Source organism: Balaenoptera musculus, chromosome 5, assembly GCF_009873245.2.
Source record: "Balaenoptera musculus isolate JJ_BM4_2016_0621 chromosome 5, mBalMus1.pri.v3, whole genome shotgun sequence".
Lineage (NCBI taxonomy): Eukaryota > Metazoa > Chordata > Mammalia > Artiodactyla > Balaenopteridae > Balaenoptera > Balaenoptera musculus.
Genome location: NC_045789.1, coordinates 99,398,530 through 99,412,182, shown reverse-complemented (window position 1 = coordinate 99,412,182; position 13,653 = coordinate 99,398,530). Strand labels below are relative to the sequence as shown.

Sequence of the window (13,653 nt, the reverse complement as noted above, 5' to 3'; positions counted from 1 at the left end):
CTTTTAAACAAACTGGTAATAATGACTCACTTGTTCACTTTGCTAAAATATTGTAGATGATAAATTTTATAGAAGTTGATATGAATCCTTCAAAACAAGAATCAAAGTAAATGTTACTTACTTCATAGTTTCACATTTCCACTCTCCAGATACAATAAGAATTTTTGAAAACTCAAGTCGCAGTATAGGCAAGTACTTTCATGTAAATTCCCATGAAGTTCTTAAAGCTGGACATAAAGCCATCTCTTATACTCATCTATTACTAAGAATAAAGAATAGTCTTTAAAAGCCTTGTGATAACTTTACTGAGAGCATCAGTAAAATTTTCAACTTAAAATTTACTTGTTTTACTAATACATTTCCATGGAGTTCAGGGAACACAACTTACAGGGTACATTAAAATGTAACCTTTGAACCTCACAGTGTAAAACATCACTTCCTGGGCAGAGATAGTACTCCAAGAACAATCAATCACTGTTAAGAAGAATATACACTCAACATTGTTAATTAGTGTTGATGCACTCTTCTCTATGCCCTCATCTGTCATGAAGATTGTTTAAAAATCTGAGTTATTAGTCTTTATTTGGGAAAGGATCTGTTTAATATCTTTAAGAGTAGAAATCATTCATCCATCCACTCTATACTGGAGCATGATAATTCCTACTCCCAATACAAGTTACTGATAACCACCACCCCTCCACTAACTAAGAAGCTATAAATCAGGAAGGGGGCAGCTCCTATGCAACCCTGTTAATTTCTGTTTACAATCTATCCAACTGAGAATGTTAGCTAGTCAGGGGAGAAACTAGGTGATGGATCAGATAGTAGGAAAACATAACAGCTTAAAGATAGAAAATAACAAAATGACAAATTAAAATGCCATGTGGTTATAAAACATGGATTGAATATAAAATTAATCTTTAAAAAATTAATATTCCTGAGTGTTCATTTCATTTTAATTTGAACTTTCCCTGAAACACTAAAAGAAAAACTAAAAGTGTATTTGAGTGAAGACTCTGATTTTTAAATTAAACACAAAAATTTAAAATTTGTAAATAAAAAGTTAAAAGTGTAAGTTTCTACCAGTATGTAAAAGTCACAAGAAAATGAAGCAAAATTCTTAATTTTTTTTAGATTTATTTAACCTAAAATCATGATATAAAATCTATGACATTTTATCTCTAACATGATCCAGCATAATATAACTTCAATGTGTTTCTTAAGAAACTCTGACATTATTCACCAGAGTGGAATTCACTAGGCCAGTTGGGCCTGAAGGCCATCTAATAAGTTCCCTGTTACCTACTATGTATTTTTCCTTATTAAGAAAACAATTTTCCCTGAATAACGTATCCCAGGCCATATACACTCTTAATTTCAACAGAGTCTTCCTGAAAAGGCTTTTATTCATTCATTTGGTATTCATTCATTCAGACATTGTTCTAAGTGATGAGGTCCCTAGCTTTCACAGAGCTTAGACAGACAAGAAACAAACAAGAAATGATATCAGATGACAATGAGACTATGCAAATAACTGAAACAGAACGTCCTGACAAAAAGGGACTTGATGACTCACTTAGATTTGAGTGGTCAAAGAAGGCAGCTCTGAGGAGATGACATTTAAGATGAGATCCAAATGACAAAATGGAGCCAGCCAAGACAAATGTGCCTTACACATATAGTGGACAAGGGAGCATTTAGTAGAAAATTAGGTCTGAGATGTAGGTAGGAGCCAGATAACCCTGTGCTTGATGAAATTGGATAAGGAGTTTGGATTTCATTCTATTGTGATGAGAAAGCACTAGAGGGTTTTAAGGAGAGAAGTCATACAGTATGATTTGCCATTTGGGAACTGGATTTAGGAGATCAAAGCTAAGAGCAGGAGGAAGAGTTAGGAAGCTAGTGCCATAGTTCACATGAGAGTTGATGATTGTGTGTTGGGGCATGGTCAGATCCACCTGTAATAAGCCTGTAATAAGTGGTCATATATCGAAAATCCCTAGGTTCTGCAGTGCAGGCTCTGATCAAGTGAGAGTGCCCCGATGCTTGGAGAGCAAGACCTTCAAGGCCAGGAAATCAGGTATTAAGCCTGGTGCAGAAGTTGCCTTAGATGGTAATATAATTGTTTCCAGGTGCTTATGTGGCTATATTCATAGCCGATCAGACAACGCACTGTACTTGGAGCCACAGACATCATCAAACTCCAATGGAACTTCCACAAAACACACAGAATAAGTAGATGACTTATCCCTTTCCCATTTTTTTTTTAAATAAATTTATTTATTTATTTATTTTTAATTTTTTGGCTGCATTGGGTCTTTGTTGCTGCGCACAGGCTTTCTCTAGTTCCGGTGAGCGGGGGCTACTCTTCGTTGTGGTGCGCAGGCTTCTCATTGCGGTGGCTTCTCTTTGTTGTGGAGCATGGGCTCTAGGTGCACGGGCTTCAGTAGCTGTGGCACGCGGGCTCAGCAGCTGTGGCTCACAGGCTCTAGAGCGCAGGCTCAGTAGTTGTGGCACATGGGCTTAGTTGCTCCGCGGCATGTGGGATTTTCCCGGACCAGGGCTCGAACCCGTGTCCCCTGCATTGGCAGGCGAATTCTTAACCACTGCACCACCAGGGAAGTCCTCCCTCTTTCCCATTTTGAAAGTTACTACCAGGAATATTTTTTTACCTCACTAGGGAAAAGTAGGGCCTTCCATGGAAATTTGAACATAATTTTATTTATTAATCCCAACAACCAGACAAAGCAAAAGAAAGTCAAGTTCCTAGAAAACTTGAAGATGGTAGAGAAAAAGAATAAAATTAAGACCCAGATTAGCAGGTCCCAATCACTCCTTAAGCACTCTCTGTGGTTCAACCTTTGCACAAATTAACAATGGCTAGCTGAATACGCATAGCTGGCACTCGAGAATGTTTGCTGAATTAATTGCCCTACCCAACACACAGCATGAGAACTATCATGGTAAAAAACAAGGAATAAGATGGTGACAGAGGAATTCTCTAGGAACCATTTTCTTCAGGCTACTTTTGTAAAATATCTATGTCAGCTGTACTAATTTGTAACTTGTGATCTTTCTAACTGAAGCTATAGTCCATGCTTTTAAAAGGCTATTATGATTAATAATAATAACTAATAGTTATTGGGCACTTACAGTGTACAGGAAATGTGTTCTAAGTGTTTTTATGTAATAGCTCATTTAATCCTTAAACCGACTTTATCAGACAGAAACCATTATCCTTATTTCCAGATGAAGAAATTGAGACTTAAAGACATAAAGTAACTTGTCTGATGTTACACTGTTGATAAGTGAAGAAACTGGGCTTGTAAGCAAAGTCTGTCTAAACTTAAAACCCTCTGATCTTAACCACGACTCAATACTTCACTTAAAATCTTAAACAGTACAAAGAAATAACACTACTGTTTTATATCCTTTTAGAATTGAATATAAAATAAAATTAATTAATTTGTTTTAAGTACAGTTGACCCTTGAACAACGCTGGTTTGAACTGTGCAGGTCCACTTACATGCAGATTTTTTTTTCAATAGTAAATACTACAGTACTACATGATCCAAAGTTGGTTCAATCCATGGATGCAGAACCGTGAATAAGGAGGAACAGAGTTTACAGAGGGCTGACTATAAGTTAAACGTGGATTTTTGACTGCAGGGAGGAACTATGCCCCTAACCCCTGTGTTGTTCAAGGGTCAAATATATTATATACTTTTAAGTATTATATACTGAAATAATTAACTTACTAATTATCAATTCTACTTCATTAAAGCAAGTCCCTTCCTCTGCTGGCTATATCATTAACCTATACTAGTTAAACCATAATAAAATGCAATTTTTACAAAACTAAACCTGTAATTCATCTTTACCTAAAACTATTCTCAATCCTCAGCCCAAATTTCTGAGAGTTTACCATATTTTAATAAAAAGCACATGATTTTATAACTTACTAATTATAAGCTCTTACTATGGAACAAATTCACACACACACACTCCTTGTATGGAAATTTTCTCTGTATCCCATCTTTTTGCTAAACTTTGGCTAAAAGTTGGCTACTGCTGCCAATATTTTCATAGCCTACACATACTTCTTTTCAACATATGCTTTCTATTCAAGCAAATAATAGGACAGAATAGCGAATTTTTAAAAGCACATTTAGGCAGATGATGACTGTGTAGATAATGATCCTAATAATTCAAACGTCTTCCCATCATGCTTCTTTTGCTTTGCCTTTAACTAGTATCTAAAGTCTTTGCTTTTAATTGAGGAAATTCATTGTCAATAGATCTACTCTAAAAGAAATGTTAAAGGAAGTTCTTCAAACAGAATCTGCTATCAAACAGACTCTTGGATCTAAACAGATAAATAAAGAGTGCTGGCAATGTAATAAGTAAATGTAAAATAAAATGTACCTTTTTTCTTATTTTTAATTGCTCTTAAAAGCTAAATGACTGTTTAAAGCAAAAATTATTTATAGAATATGTAAAAATATATCTGACAATAATAACACAAAGGATTGGGGTGGGAGGGAATTAAACACTAATGTTTAAGCTCCTTATACTACACATGAAGAGACATACTATCATTTGAAGGTAGACTAATTAAGGATGTATAGTGAACATCTTAAGGAAACAACTAAAAATATAACATATAAACATATAATATGTGTAAGTTAATAGGTGAAATAAAATGTAATAATAAATGATCAATTAACTCAAGAGAAAGCAGAAAAAGAGGAAAAAAAAGAAAACAACAGATTGAACAAATATAACACTCATCTGATGAATGAAAAAAGTCAGATGAAACAACTGTGAAAGCCTTGCCATCTGGAACATTCTCTGAATCTGGGAGCTGCTTCCTTGACTTGGAAAACGTTCCAATGTTTCATGAGGCCCTGGATATAGAAACTCTTAATAAAATCTCTTTAATTAGTTTGGTGTTGCTCAAAAAAAAAAAAGTCTTTGCTTTTTAATATAATTATATCCCCAAAAAAGAAAATGAGTGCATACTACTATAATGTAACATCAACTTGTAAACACAAATTGTAAGATCATTCACTACATGATAATATTGATCATATGAAACTGGGCCGGTGACAGATAGCAGTAAATAATATCCAGGAAAATGTTTGTCTCTAATCACTTAATTTTACACATGTAACATTCTGTGTGACTGCATACTCTATTATATGATCGCATTCTGAAAGAGAGTATTATAAATACAAGAAAGGGGTTAGAGCTAAACCAAAAGTGAAAAAATTCTTTTGACTTTCATGCAATTAAATCTCAAACATAACACTGCAACAGTTTTTTGCATAAATTCATATAATTACATAAATGTTTGTTTTTGAAACCCAGGAATGGCATCACCAGCACAGTCCAATAGCCCATCTAGTCTGACATCCTGTCTTAGACAGTGACCAATGGCGGAGGCCTCACAGGATAGCATAAACACATAACATAATGTATATAATTGTGCACCACTACACCATTACTCCAGATGTAGTTAGATTATATCCTGAAAGAAATGAAAACAAATCCCAACCCCCATCACTCCCTTACTCTATAATTTCCCAAAAGGTGACGGGAAACCTCCAATAAAGCACAAATTTAACTATAACATAAACCAATGCTTTGGTGACATGACGAATGACTAACAAATGATCTCCTAAAATGAAAAGCTGCACTCAGAAACAGAACCTAAGCTCATCAAAACTTATGATTTATAAAGGGGGATTTCAATGAATTGAAAAGCATCTGATTCACTCAATTAGATCTAAAAAATAGATGAGCAAAATTTAACTAAAGCTTTAAAAAAAAAAATGTTTCTTTTACCCAAGCCATCCATTTTGTGATATGTGATACTGTTTTCTAGAAAGTATTATAAAATTTATATTTTTAACTCTTCAGAGAAATGATATTCACACCTGTTTTGTAATGGTTTTAAAGTAAGGCTTGGATTTATTAAATGTTCATCTAAGTGTGCAAAACCACATAATGAAGAAATTGTGGTTTGGTCCTTCAGGAAGTACTATTTCCTAAACAATTATAGACAAAAAAAATGCACTGTATTTTTAAAGACTTTTGGAGAAGATAATTCTCTTGGTAGTATACTTGGGTATTGATTTAACAAAGCTTATAGTCAGGAAACAGTTCCTGACCTGAATCCTCCACGGTATAATTTAAATTCATTTTCTCTTTTTCTGACCTCAAATAAGTTGTAGAAGATTAGGTAATATCATATCTTATATATTTGAAAACTCTTATTAAGGTCCCCTTTACCAGGATAAATGCATTGCAGGACTATGAACGAAATAATAATCCTGTACTGAATTCAGTCTTATAATTTTTATATGCTGTATATCATAGCCCAAGAGACAGATCTCAAAAATTACTTATCCATCATTTTTACCAAGCACCACTCCTCTCCCAATATACTCTTTCTCAAAAAAAAAAATCTATATTTAAGAACAAACCTCAAAAATTTAGAAAAGGAACTTTATGAGCGATGAGAGCAAGGAACAATGCACACAAAATTCCATGCAGACACTGCTTCCTTCCCTAGAACAGGGTATCATTTAATGAAATGTATCTCTCAAAACCTCTGGGGCAGAGCTGAAGCTGCAGTGTAATATCATAAAATCTGCAGCTGTGTTGCTGTTCTTAATAGTCCACGCTGCTTCCTTAGACAACAGGAAGCCAAAACACACACACACTGCAGAACAGAACTTACCTTAACAAGGAATTGGCCAAAGCGGCAGAGCAGTTACGATAGATCAAGCATCAAACTGTTATTGTAAAGACTGTACACATCTTTAGGAATTTTCTCCTCAACTTGCTCACTCCAGGAAAACAGTATCTATTTATGTTTCCAAACATCAATTTTTTTTAGGAATAAAAACTACAGGATAGACAAATAAAGTTTACTATATATAAATAAACATTAATAACTTACTTTTATTGCCCACCAAGGCAACCAGTGGCTGAGTTTCAGACTCCTCACTCACTTTCTTCACCACAGAATACCAATCTTCTAAATTCTCAAAGCTTTGATAATTTGTAATATCATATACCAAGAGGATTCCCTGTCGCAAAAGAGTTACAGAATATTTATAATATGCTACTTTAAAAAATATTAATACTGAACACTGTTAAGTAATAGATATGTTGAATAGAGTATAAAAAGTACAAACGTGGACTGTATCTGACTTCAATTTAGGTATTAGCAGACAGATAATACTGAATGTCTTCATTCAAGATAAATCCAGCAATTAAGATACAATGCAAGCTAAAGAATAATTTTATCAAACTGTAAGTGGTTTTCCAATGAGATATCTGGGATATGCTTGGTAAGTTTCAATAAAATATTAGAAAATCATATCATAGAGGTGAAAAAAGCTTCAAGGTCTACAATTCTGCCTGTCACTTTCATGAGGTCAAACATTTAAACCTTTCAGTAAATAACCATCTGCTGCTGCTCTTTTTAAATATTTTCAAAAATTGAGATTCCATGACATCCCCTGACAGTCAATTTCAGCGTTTAACACAATTTTCTTTAAATGAAATAAGTCGATTTCCTCTTTCGGTCCTGTGTGCATTTGAAGAACAACATGAGAGTGTCCTCCTTATAATAACCCTTCATGTACTTGAAGATAGTTAAGTAACTCCTTCACCATCTCCTTTCCAGAATAAACAAACTCAATTCCTTAAACTTGCCTCAAAGGACCTATTTTCTATCCCTTTAATCATAGTTGTTGGTTCTTCCCAGGACATGCTACATATAGTTTTTTGACATCCTCTTTAAAATGAGCAATGTAAAACTGGACATGATACTGTAATAAGAGCCTGAACAAAGCCAAATACAACAGAGCGATTGCTTCCTGCCTCTTATATATCATATTCCTTTTAATATATCCCATTATTTTGTGTGGGAAGGAGAAGTATGTACACTCACAAAAATAACACTGCCACATTCTTGATTCTCATCCAATTTGTGGTCAAATACTTAATACAAAGCTCTCTGCATATTTAAGTCTGGACCCTAATGGCATTTATGTCTCCTTCTTCTTAAGTTATAATCATAAATGTTGACTACTTTTTTACACCTACTATGTACCAGACAGATATCTGGATCTTTTCATTAATCCTCACAAAAATCATGCAAGACTGGTATTATTATCCTCATTTTACTAATAAACACAAAGTCACATGGAGCCAGGATTTGAATCGAGGACTGAAAGAATATAAAGTCCACCCATTCAGTCTACAAAAATTTGTCTGCCAACTATATATGCTAAGCATTGTGCTGGGTACCAGGGATATAAATTCCAACCTCAAGGAACTCACAGTCTTGCAGCAAAGCCAGGCACATAAGCAGACAAGTATATAACACACAAGTCATGGCCAATGATATGCTGGTAAATATTAATTAACCAGCTTGAGGCATGGCAGCCGTGGGGAAGGGATGAGAGAGTGTTATTTATAGCATCTGCCAATTTCTGTAGTGTAAATACTCCCCTGTGGTCATTTTAAAGCTATCAATGTCACTTCACTGAACAGAGTTGGGTAGGACACCACTACACAGCACTTCCATCATACAGATACACTAGATATAAATAACCTCAAGAGCGTAGACAACAGAAATATATAGTAAAATAATCAGTAAGTGATGCATTTTGATCATATAAATCTTTGTTTTTAATATAATTTATGAGTTTTTATATATTTTTAATCATGAATATACTCAATAACCGGCTCACAAAAATTCCTGAAAATTTAACAACTAACTCTCCCAATGTGGCTCTAGCTTACTACTATTATGAACTTCCAGTACGATGCTCTTTTTTTCCAGTTTTATTAAGAAATAGTTGACATGCAACACTGTACAAGTTTAAGGCATACAGCATGATGGCTTAATTTACATATATTGCATGCTCTTTTATTAAACTACACTGGCCCCCAAGTCGCTTAGCTTCTCTGGGTCTCAAGTTATTTGCCTCTAAAGTTAGAGCATTGAATTAGACACTCTATATCCCTTTCAACTTAATTATTCCATAATTTTTATGCAAAATTGTTTGTCTGTTATTTTAGTAACTTATAAATCTATTTCTGCCCTCCCAAATGCTTTGAAATAATGCCCAGCACAGAATTATTTGAAATAATGAACATCCTACTTTTCTTATTAAGAATAATGCCCAAGAATTAGCCTCTGAACAAAGCTAATATTCAATCTATTGACTCCACCTCCAGTTGACATGAGTGATACAATATATTATGTTGAAAGAGCTCTGCCCTAGAAGTCAGATTGCCTTTGGATTGTAGTCCTGGCCCTACCATCTATTGATCTTGGGCAATGCTTCTGTCATCCACCTTCATAATACCTGTCATGCCTAACTGATTATGTAAAGTAATAAAAATAGACAATTTAAAAACAACAAACTACACACTTACTGGGAATTTTTTTATTATTACTCTGAATGAATATGAATCACATTTTCAGGGCAAATGTGAGATTGTTTTCACTCTCATAAACTGAGCCTTGACCTATGGTGCCTCTTAAACCTTAAAATTTTTAGAACCCTTCTAACTAATATATTAAAATATTCATCGCAACATGGCTCAATATCTGAACATAATAGAATATATGCAAATAAAACATGGCCAGCATCTCTTGATAATCAGTACTAGACCAGAGCTATAGAATAAAAATTAACTATCACTGATCTAGACCAGGAGTTGGTAAACTATGGCCCCCAGGTCAAATCCAGCTCATAGCCTATATTTGTAAATAAACTTTTATTGAAACATAGTCACACTCACTTAAGTATTATCAATGGCTGCTTTTGCACTATAATGGCAGAGTTGAGTAGCTGCAGCAGAGACAGTCTGACCTGCAAAACCTAAAATATTTTCTATCTGGCTTTTCAAGGAAGTTTGCCAATTTCTCATCTAAACCAATATATCCCAATATTCTTCAGTCAGCAATACCTATGAATTGTCCAGGACCCATAAGAAAGACAGAAGGATAAACACCTTTTCATTAATCTAGCTATCTACCAACCCAAACATCTATCGGCTCATATATCCATTTCTCAATACCATTTAATGCAAAAATTATGATTTTTATCTTTGCTCCTAATATGACAATTTTGTACCAGTTTTGACCAACACCCATGTGGTTAAAAACTGAGAAGGAGAAATGAGAAAACCAAAGACATTAACATAGAAAAGAAGTTCTAGGACTTTCAGTTTCAGCTCAGACATGTAAAGAGCTTGGAAGTCATCACTGTTCTTACAATAAGAAAAAAGCTGGACAAACTGAAAATCCATGACTTTTCTTGGACACAACAGAGAGCTGAGTTTGCAGGGCAAATTGCCACCCTGAAATCGGAGTGATGGGTGAATCCAGAGAGTCACAGCCAAAATCTGCTTACCTGGAACAAAAGCCACTAGAGCCAGTAAATAGTAGAAACATTTAAATGGTAATTTTGATGAATTGTTGGAGGCTGAGTGTGGGCTAGCTTGAGGATGAGAAACTCCTGGGGGACACAGTCTTTGGGATACCCCCATACTTTCATGTGTTTTACCTCTAGGAACCCCACAAGATAATCATGGTGAAGAGTCAAGAAAAATCCCCTCATGGTTCTGGCATGAGAGGAGAGAAAGTAACCATTGTAAAATATGCCCAGAGCATTATCTGTAAAATGGCATCCTCCCAGGAAAAAAGCTCAGAGTCTTCTACCACATGAGAGAATGGCATTTTCCAACTCCCGCCCCTTCTAGTCATCCTGTCTCACCTAAATGAGAAAAGCTAAGAAATATCTATGAAGGTCACAGCCCAGGGACACAGATGCTTAAGTCACACAAGGCTGTGACTTAATCATAAGAGTATAGAATGTTTCCCCTCTTCCATACTTTAACACACACCAATAGGGCTCCAGTATAATAGTAGATTACATTTGAAAGAGCTGCAAGACACAAACTCCAACAAAGGAAGAGTTCTTTGAGATGCCCAAAAAGACAGGGGAGGAAAAACACAAGGACATTAGAGGAATTTGATGGCTCTGCCATCTAAAGATTCAGCAAACATTAAACACAGACCAACTCCTGGCCAAATTAACATAAAACCTCACACTAAAAGCCTATTTATTTGAGTTCTTATTACTCGATACATCATGTCTAGTTTTCAACACAAAATTAAAAGGCACACTAGAAGGAAGTTTGAAGAGAAAAAGCAAACATTAGAATCAGATTCAAAATTGAGACAGATTTTGGAATGATCAGAACAGGAATTTAAAATAAATGTAATTAACATTTTAAAGATTCTAATGGAAAAGGTAGAAGACATGAAAGAACGGTGGGAAATATACACAAAGAGATGGAAACATTAATGAATAATAAAAAGGAAATGCTAGATATCAAAAATACTATAACAGAAATAAGGCCATTGATGAGCTCATCAGTAGACTGGACACAACCTAAGAAAGAAACAGCCAGCTTTAGGATAAGATAATAGAAACTTTCAAAACTGAAATGTAAAGAGAAAAAAGAATGAATAAAATAAAATATCAAAGAACTATGGGACAATTCTGAATGTATATGACACATGGAACTGTAATACCAGAAGGAGAAGAGAAAATGGAACTTAAGAAATATTTGAAGTAATAATGGCCAAGAAATTGACAAAATTAATTAAAGACACCATCCACAGATCCAGGAATCTCAGAGAACATCAAGTAGGATAAATACCAAAACATCTACACCTAGGCATCATATACTTAAACTCCATAAAACAAAACACAAAGAGAAAATCTTGAGAAAAGGTAGGGGGTGGAAGCCAAGGGGAGGGAGGGAATACTCTATCTATAGACCAACAAGGAGAAGAATTATAGAGAATTTCTCTTCAGAAACCAAGCAATTAAGAAAAGAATGGAGTGAATTTTTTAAGGTGTTGAAGAAAAGGACCAATCTAAAATTCTAGACATAAAAAATCCTTTTCTAAGTAAGGAGGAATAAAGACTTTCTCAGATAAACAAAAACTGAGGGAATTCATAGCCAGAAGACCTTCTCTGGAAGAAACGTTAAAAGAAGTTCTTCAAGAAGAAGGAAATGATACAGGTCAGAAACTCAGTTCTACATAAAGAAAGGAAGCATATCAGAGAAGGAACAAGAAAAGGTAAAAGAAAATCATTAATTTTTCTTATTCTTAATTAATCTAAAATATAAATATTTAATAACAGTAACAAGGTATTGAGTGATTATAGCATATGGAAAAGAGAAATGAATGACAGTGATGCCATCAGGGACAGAAGGGATGAAGTGAGAATATTCTTTTATGCAATATTTTATGAACTACACAGGAAGCAATGTAGTATCATATGAAGGTGGACTTTGATTAGTATAAGATGCAAACTCTAGGGCAATTGCTTAAAAAACAAAGTTTTAGTATAACTGACAGACTAAGAGATAAAATGCTCAAATAAAACCAGAAAAGAAAGAAAGAGAAAAGGAGGGGGAGGGAGGGAAGCAAGCACAAGGATCAGAAAACAAACATGAAAGATATGAATCCAACTATATCAATAATCACTTTAAATGTGAATGGTCCAAATACATCAATTAAAAAACATTGTCAGAGTAGATGAAAAACCAAGACTCAACTATATGTTGCCTACAGGAAACACGCTTTAAATATAAAGACACAGGTTAAAAGTTAAGGGATAAAGAAATACCATGCTAAAAGAAGTGAAAAGAAAGCTGGAGCAGCTATATTAATTTCAGACAAAGCAGACTTCAGAATAAGGGAAACCATGAGGTATAAAGATTGGCATAATGGTAAAGGGGTTAATTCTCCAAGAAAACATAACAATCCTTTGTGTATATACACTTAATAACAGAGTATCAAAATATGGAGCCCAAAAGTGATAGAACTGTAAGGAATTCAAAATCCACAGATCCACTAATATAGTTGGAGATTTCAACACCCGTTTTCCATTAATTGATATATCAAGCAAGCAGAAAATCAGTAAGTTGACCTGAACAGCAGTAACAATCAGCTTCATCTAATTGACATTTATAAAACAGTCCATCCAACAACATTAAAATGTACCCTCTTCTCAATCTCATATGAAACATTCACCAGATAGACTACATTCTGGACCATAAAACACACCTTGACAAATTTATAAGAATAGAAATCATACCAAGCATGTTCTTAGATTACAAGGGAATCATTAGAATAATAGAAAGAGCTGGAAAAACTCAAAATATGTTGAAATTAAACAACATACTTCTAAATAACACCTGGGTCAAAAAAGAAGCCTCAAGAGAAGTTTAAAATATCTTAAATAAAATACAACCTATCAAAACTTGGAGATACAGCAAAAACAGTATTTCGAGGAAAATGTAGAGCACTGAATGTATATATCAGAAGAGAAGAAACATCAAAAATCTAAGCTTCCACTTTAGAAAACTGAAGAAGAGCAATTTAAACTTAGTGCAAGCAGAAAAAATAGTAATAATAAAAATTAGAGCAGAGATCAATGAAACTGGAAAGAGGAAAACAACAGAGAAAATTAATAAAAACCAAAAGTTGGTAACCTCTAGCCAGATTAACCAAAAAGAAAGACAGAGACAGAGTCAGAG

General features: G+C 34.3%; 1 protein-coding gene across 2 annotated transcripts in view; it reads right to left on the bottom strand.

The window, feature by feature from the left end:
- RAB28 (RAB28, member RAS oncogene family) overlaps positions 1–13,653 on the bottom strand; it is a 91,332-nt gene that overhangs the window by 62,617 nt on the left and 15,062 nt on the right. For both annotated transcript variants that reach the window (XM_036853806.1, XM_036853807.1), the window contains exon 4: positions 6,968–7,097. In XM_036853806.1, the coding sequence (XP_036709701.1) occupies positions 6,968–7,097 (130 nt within the window). The remainder of the gene's footprint in view (positions 1–6,967; positions 7,098–13,653) is intronic.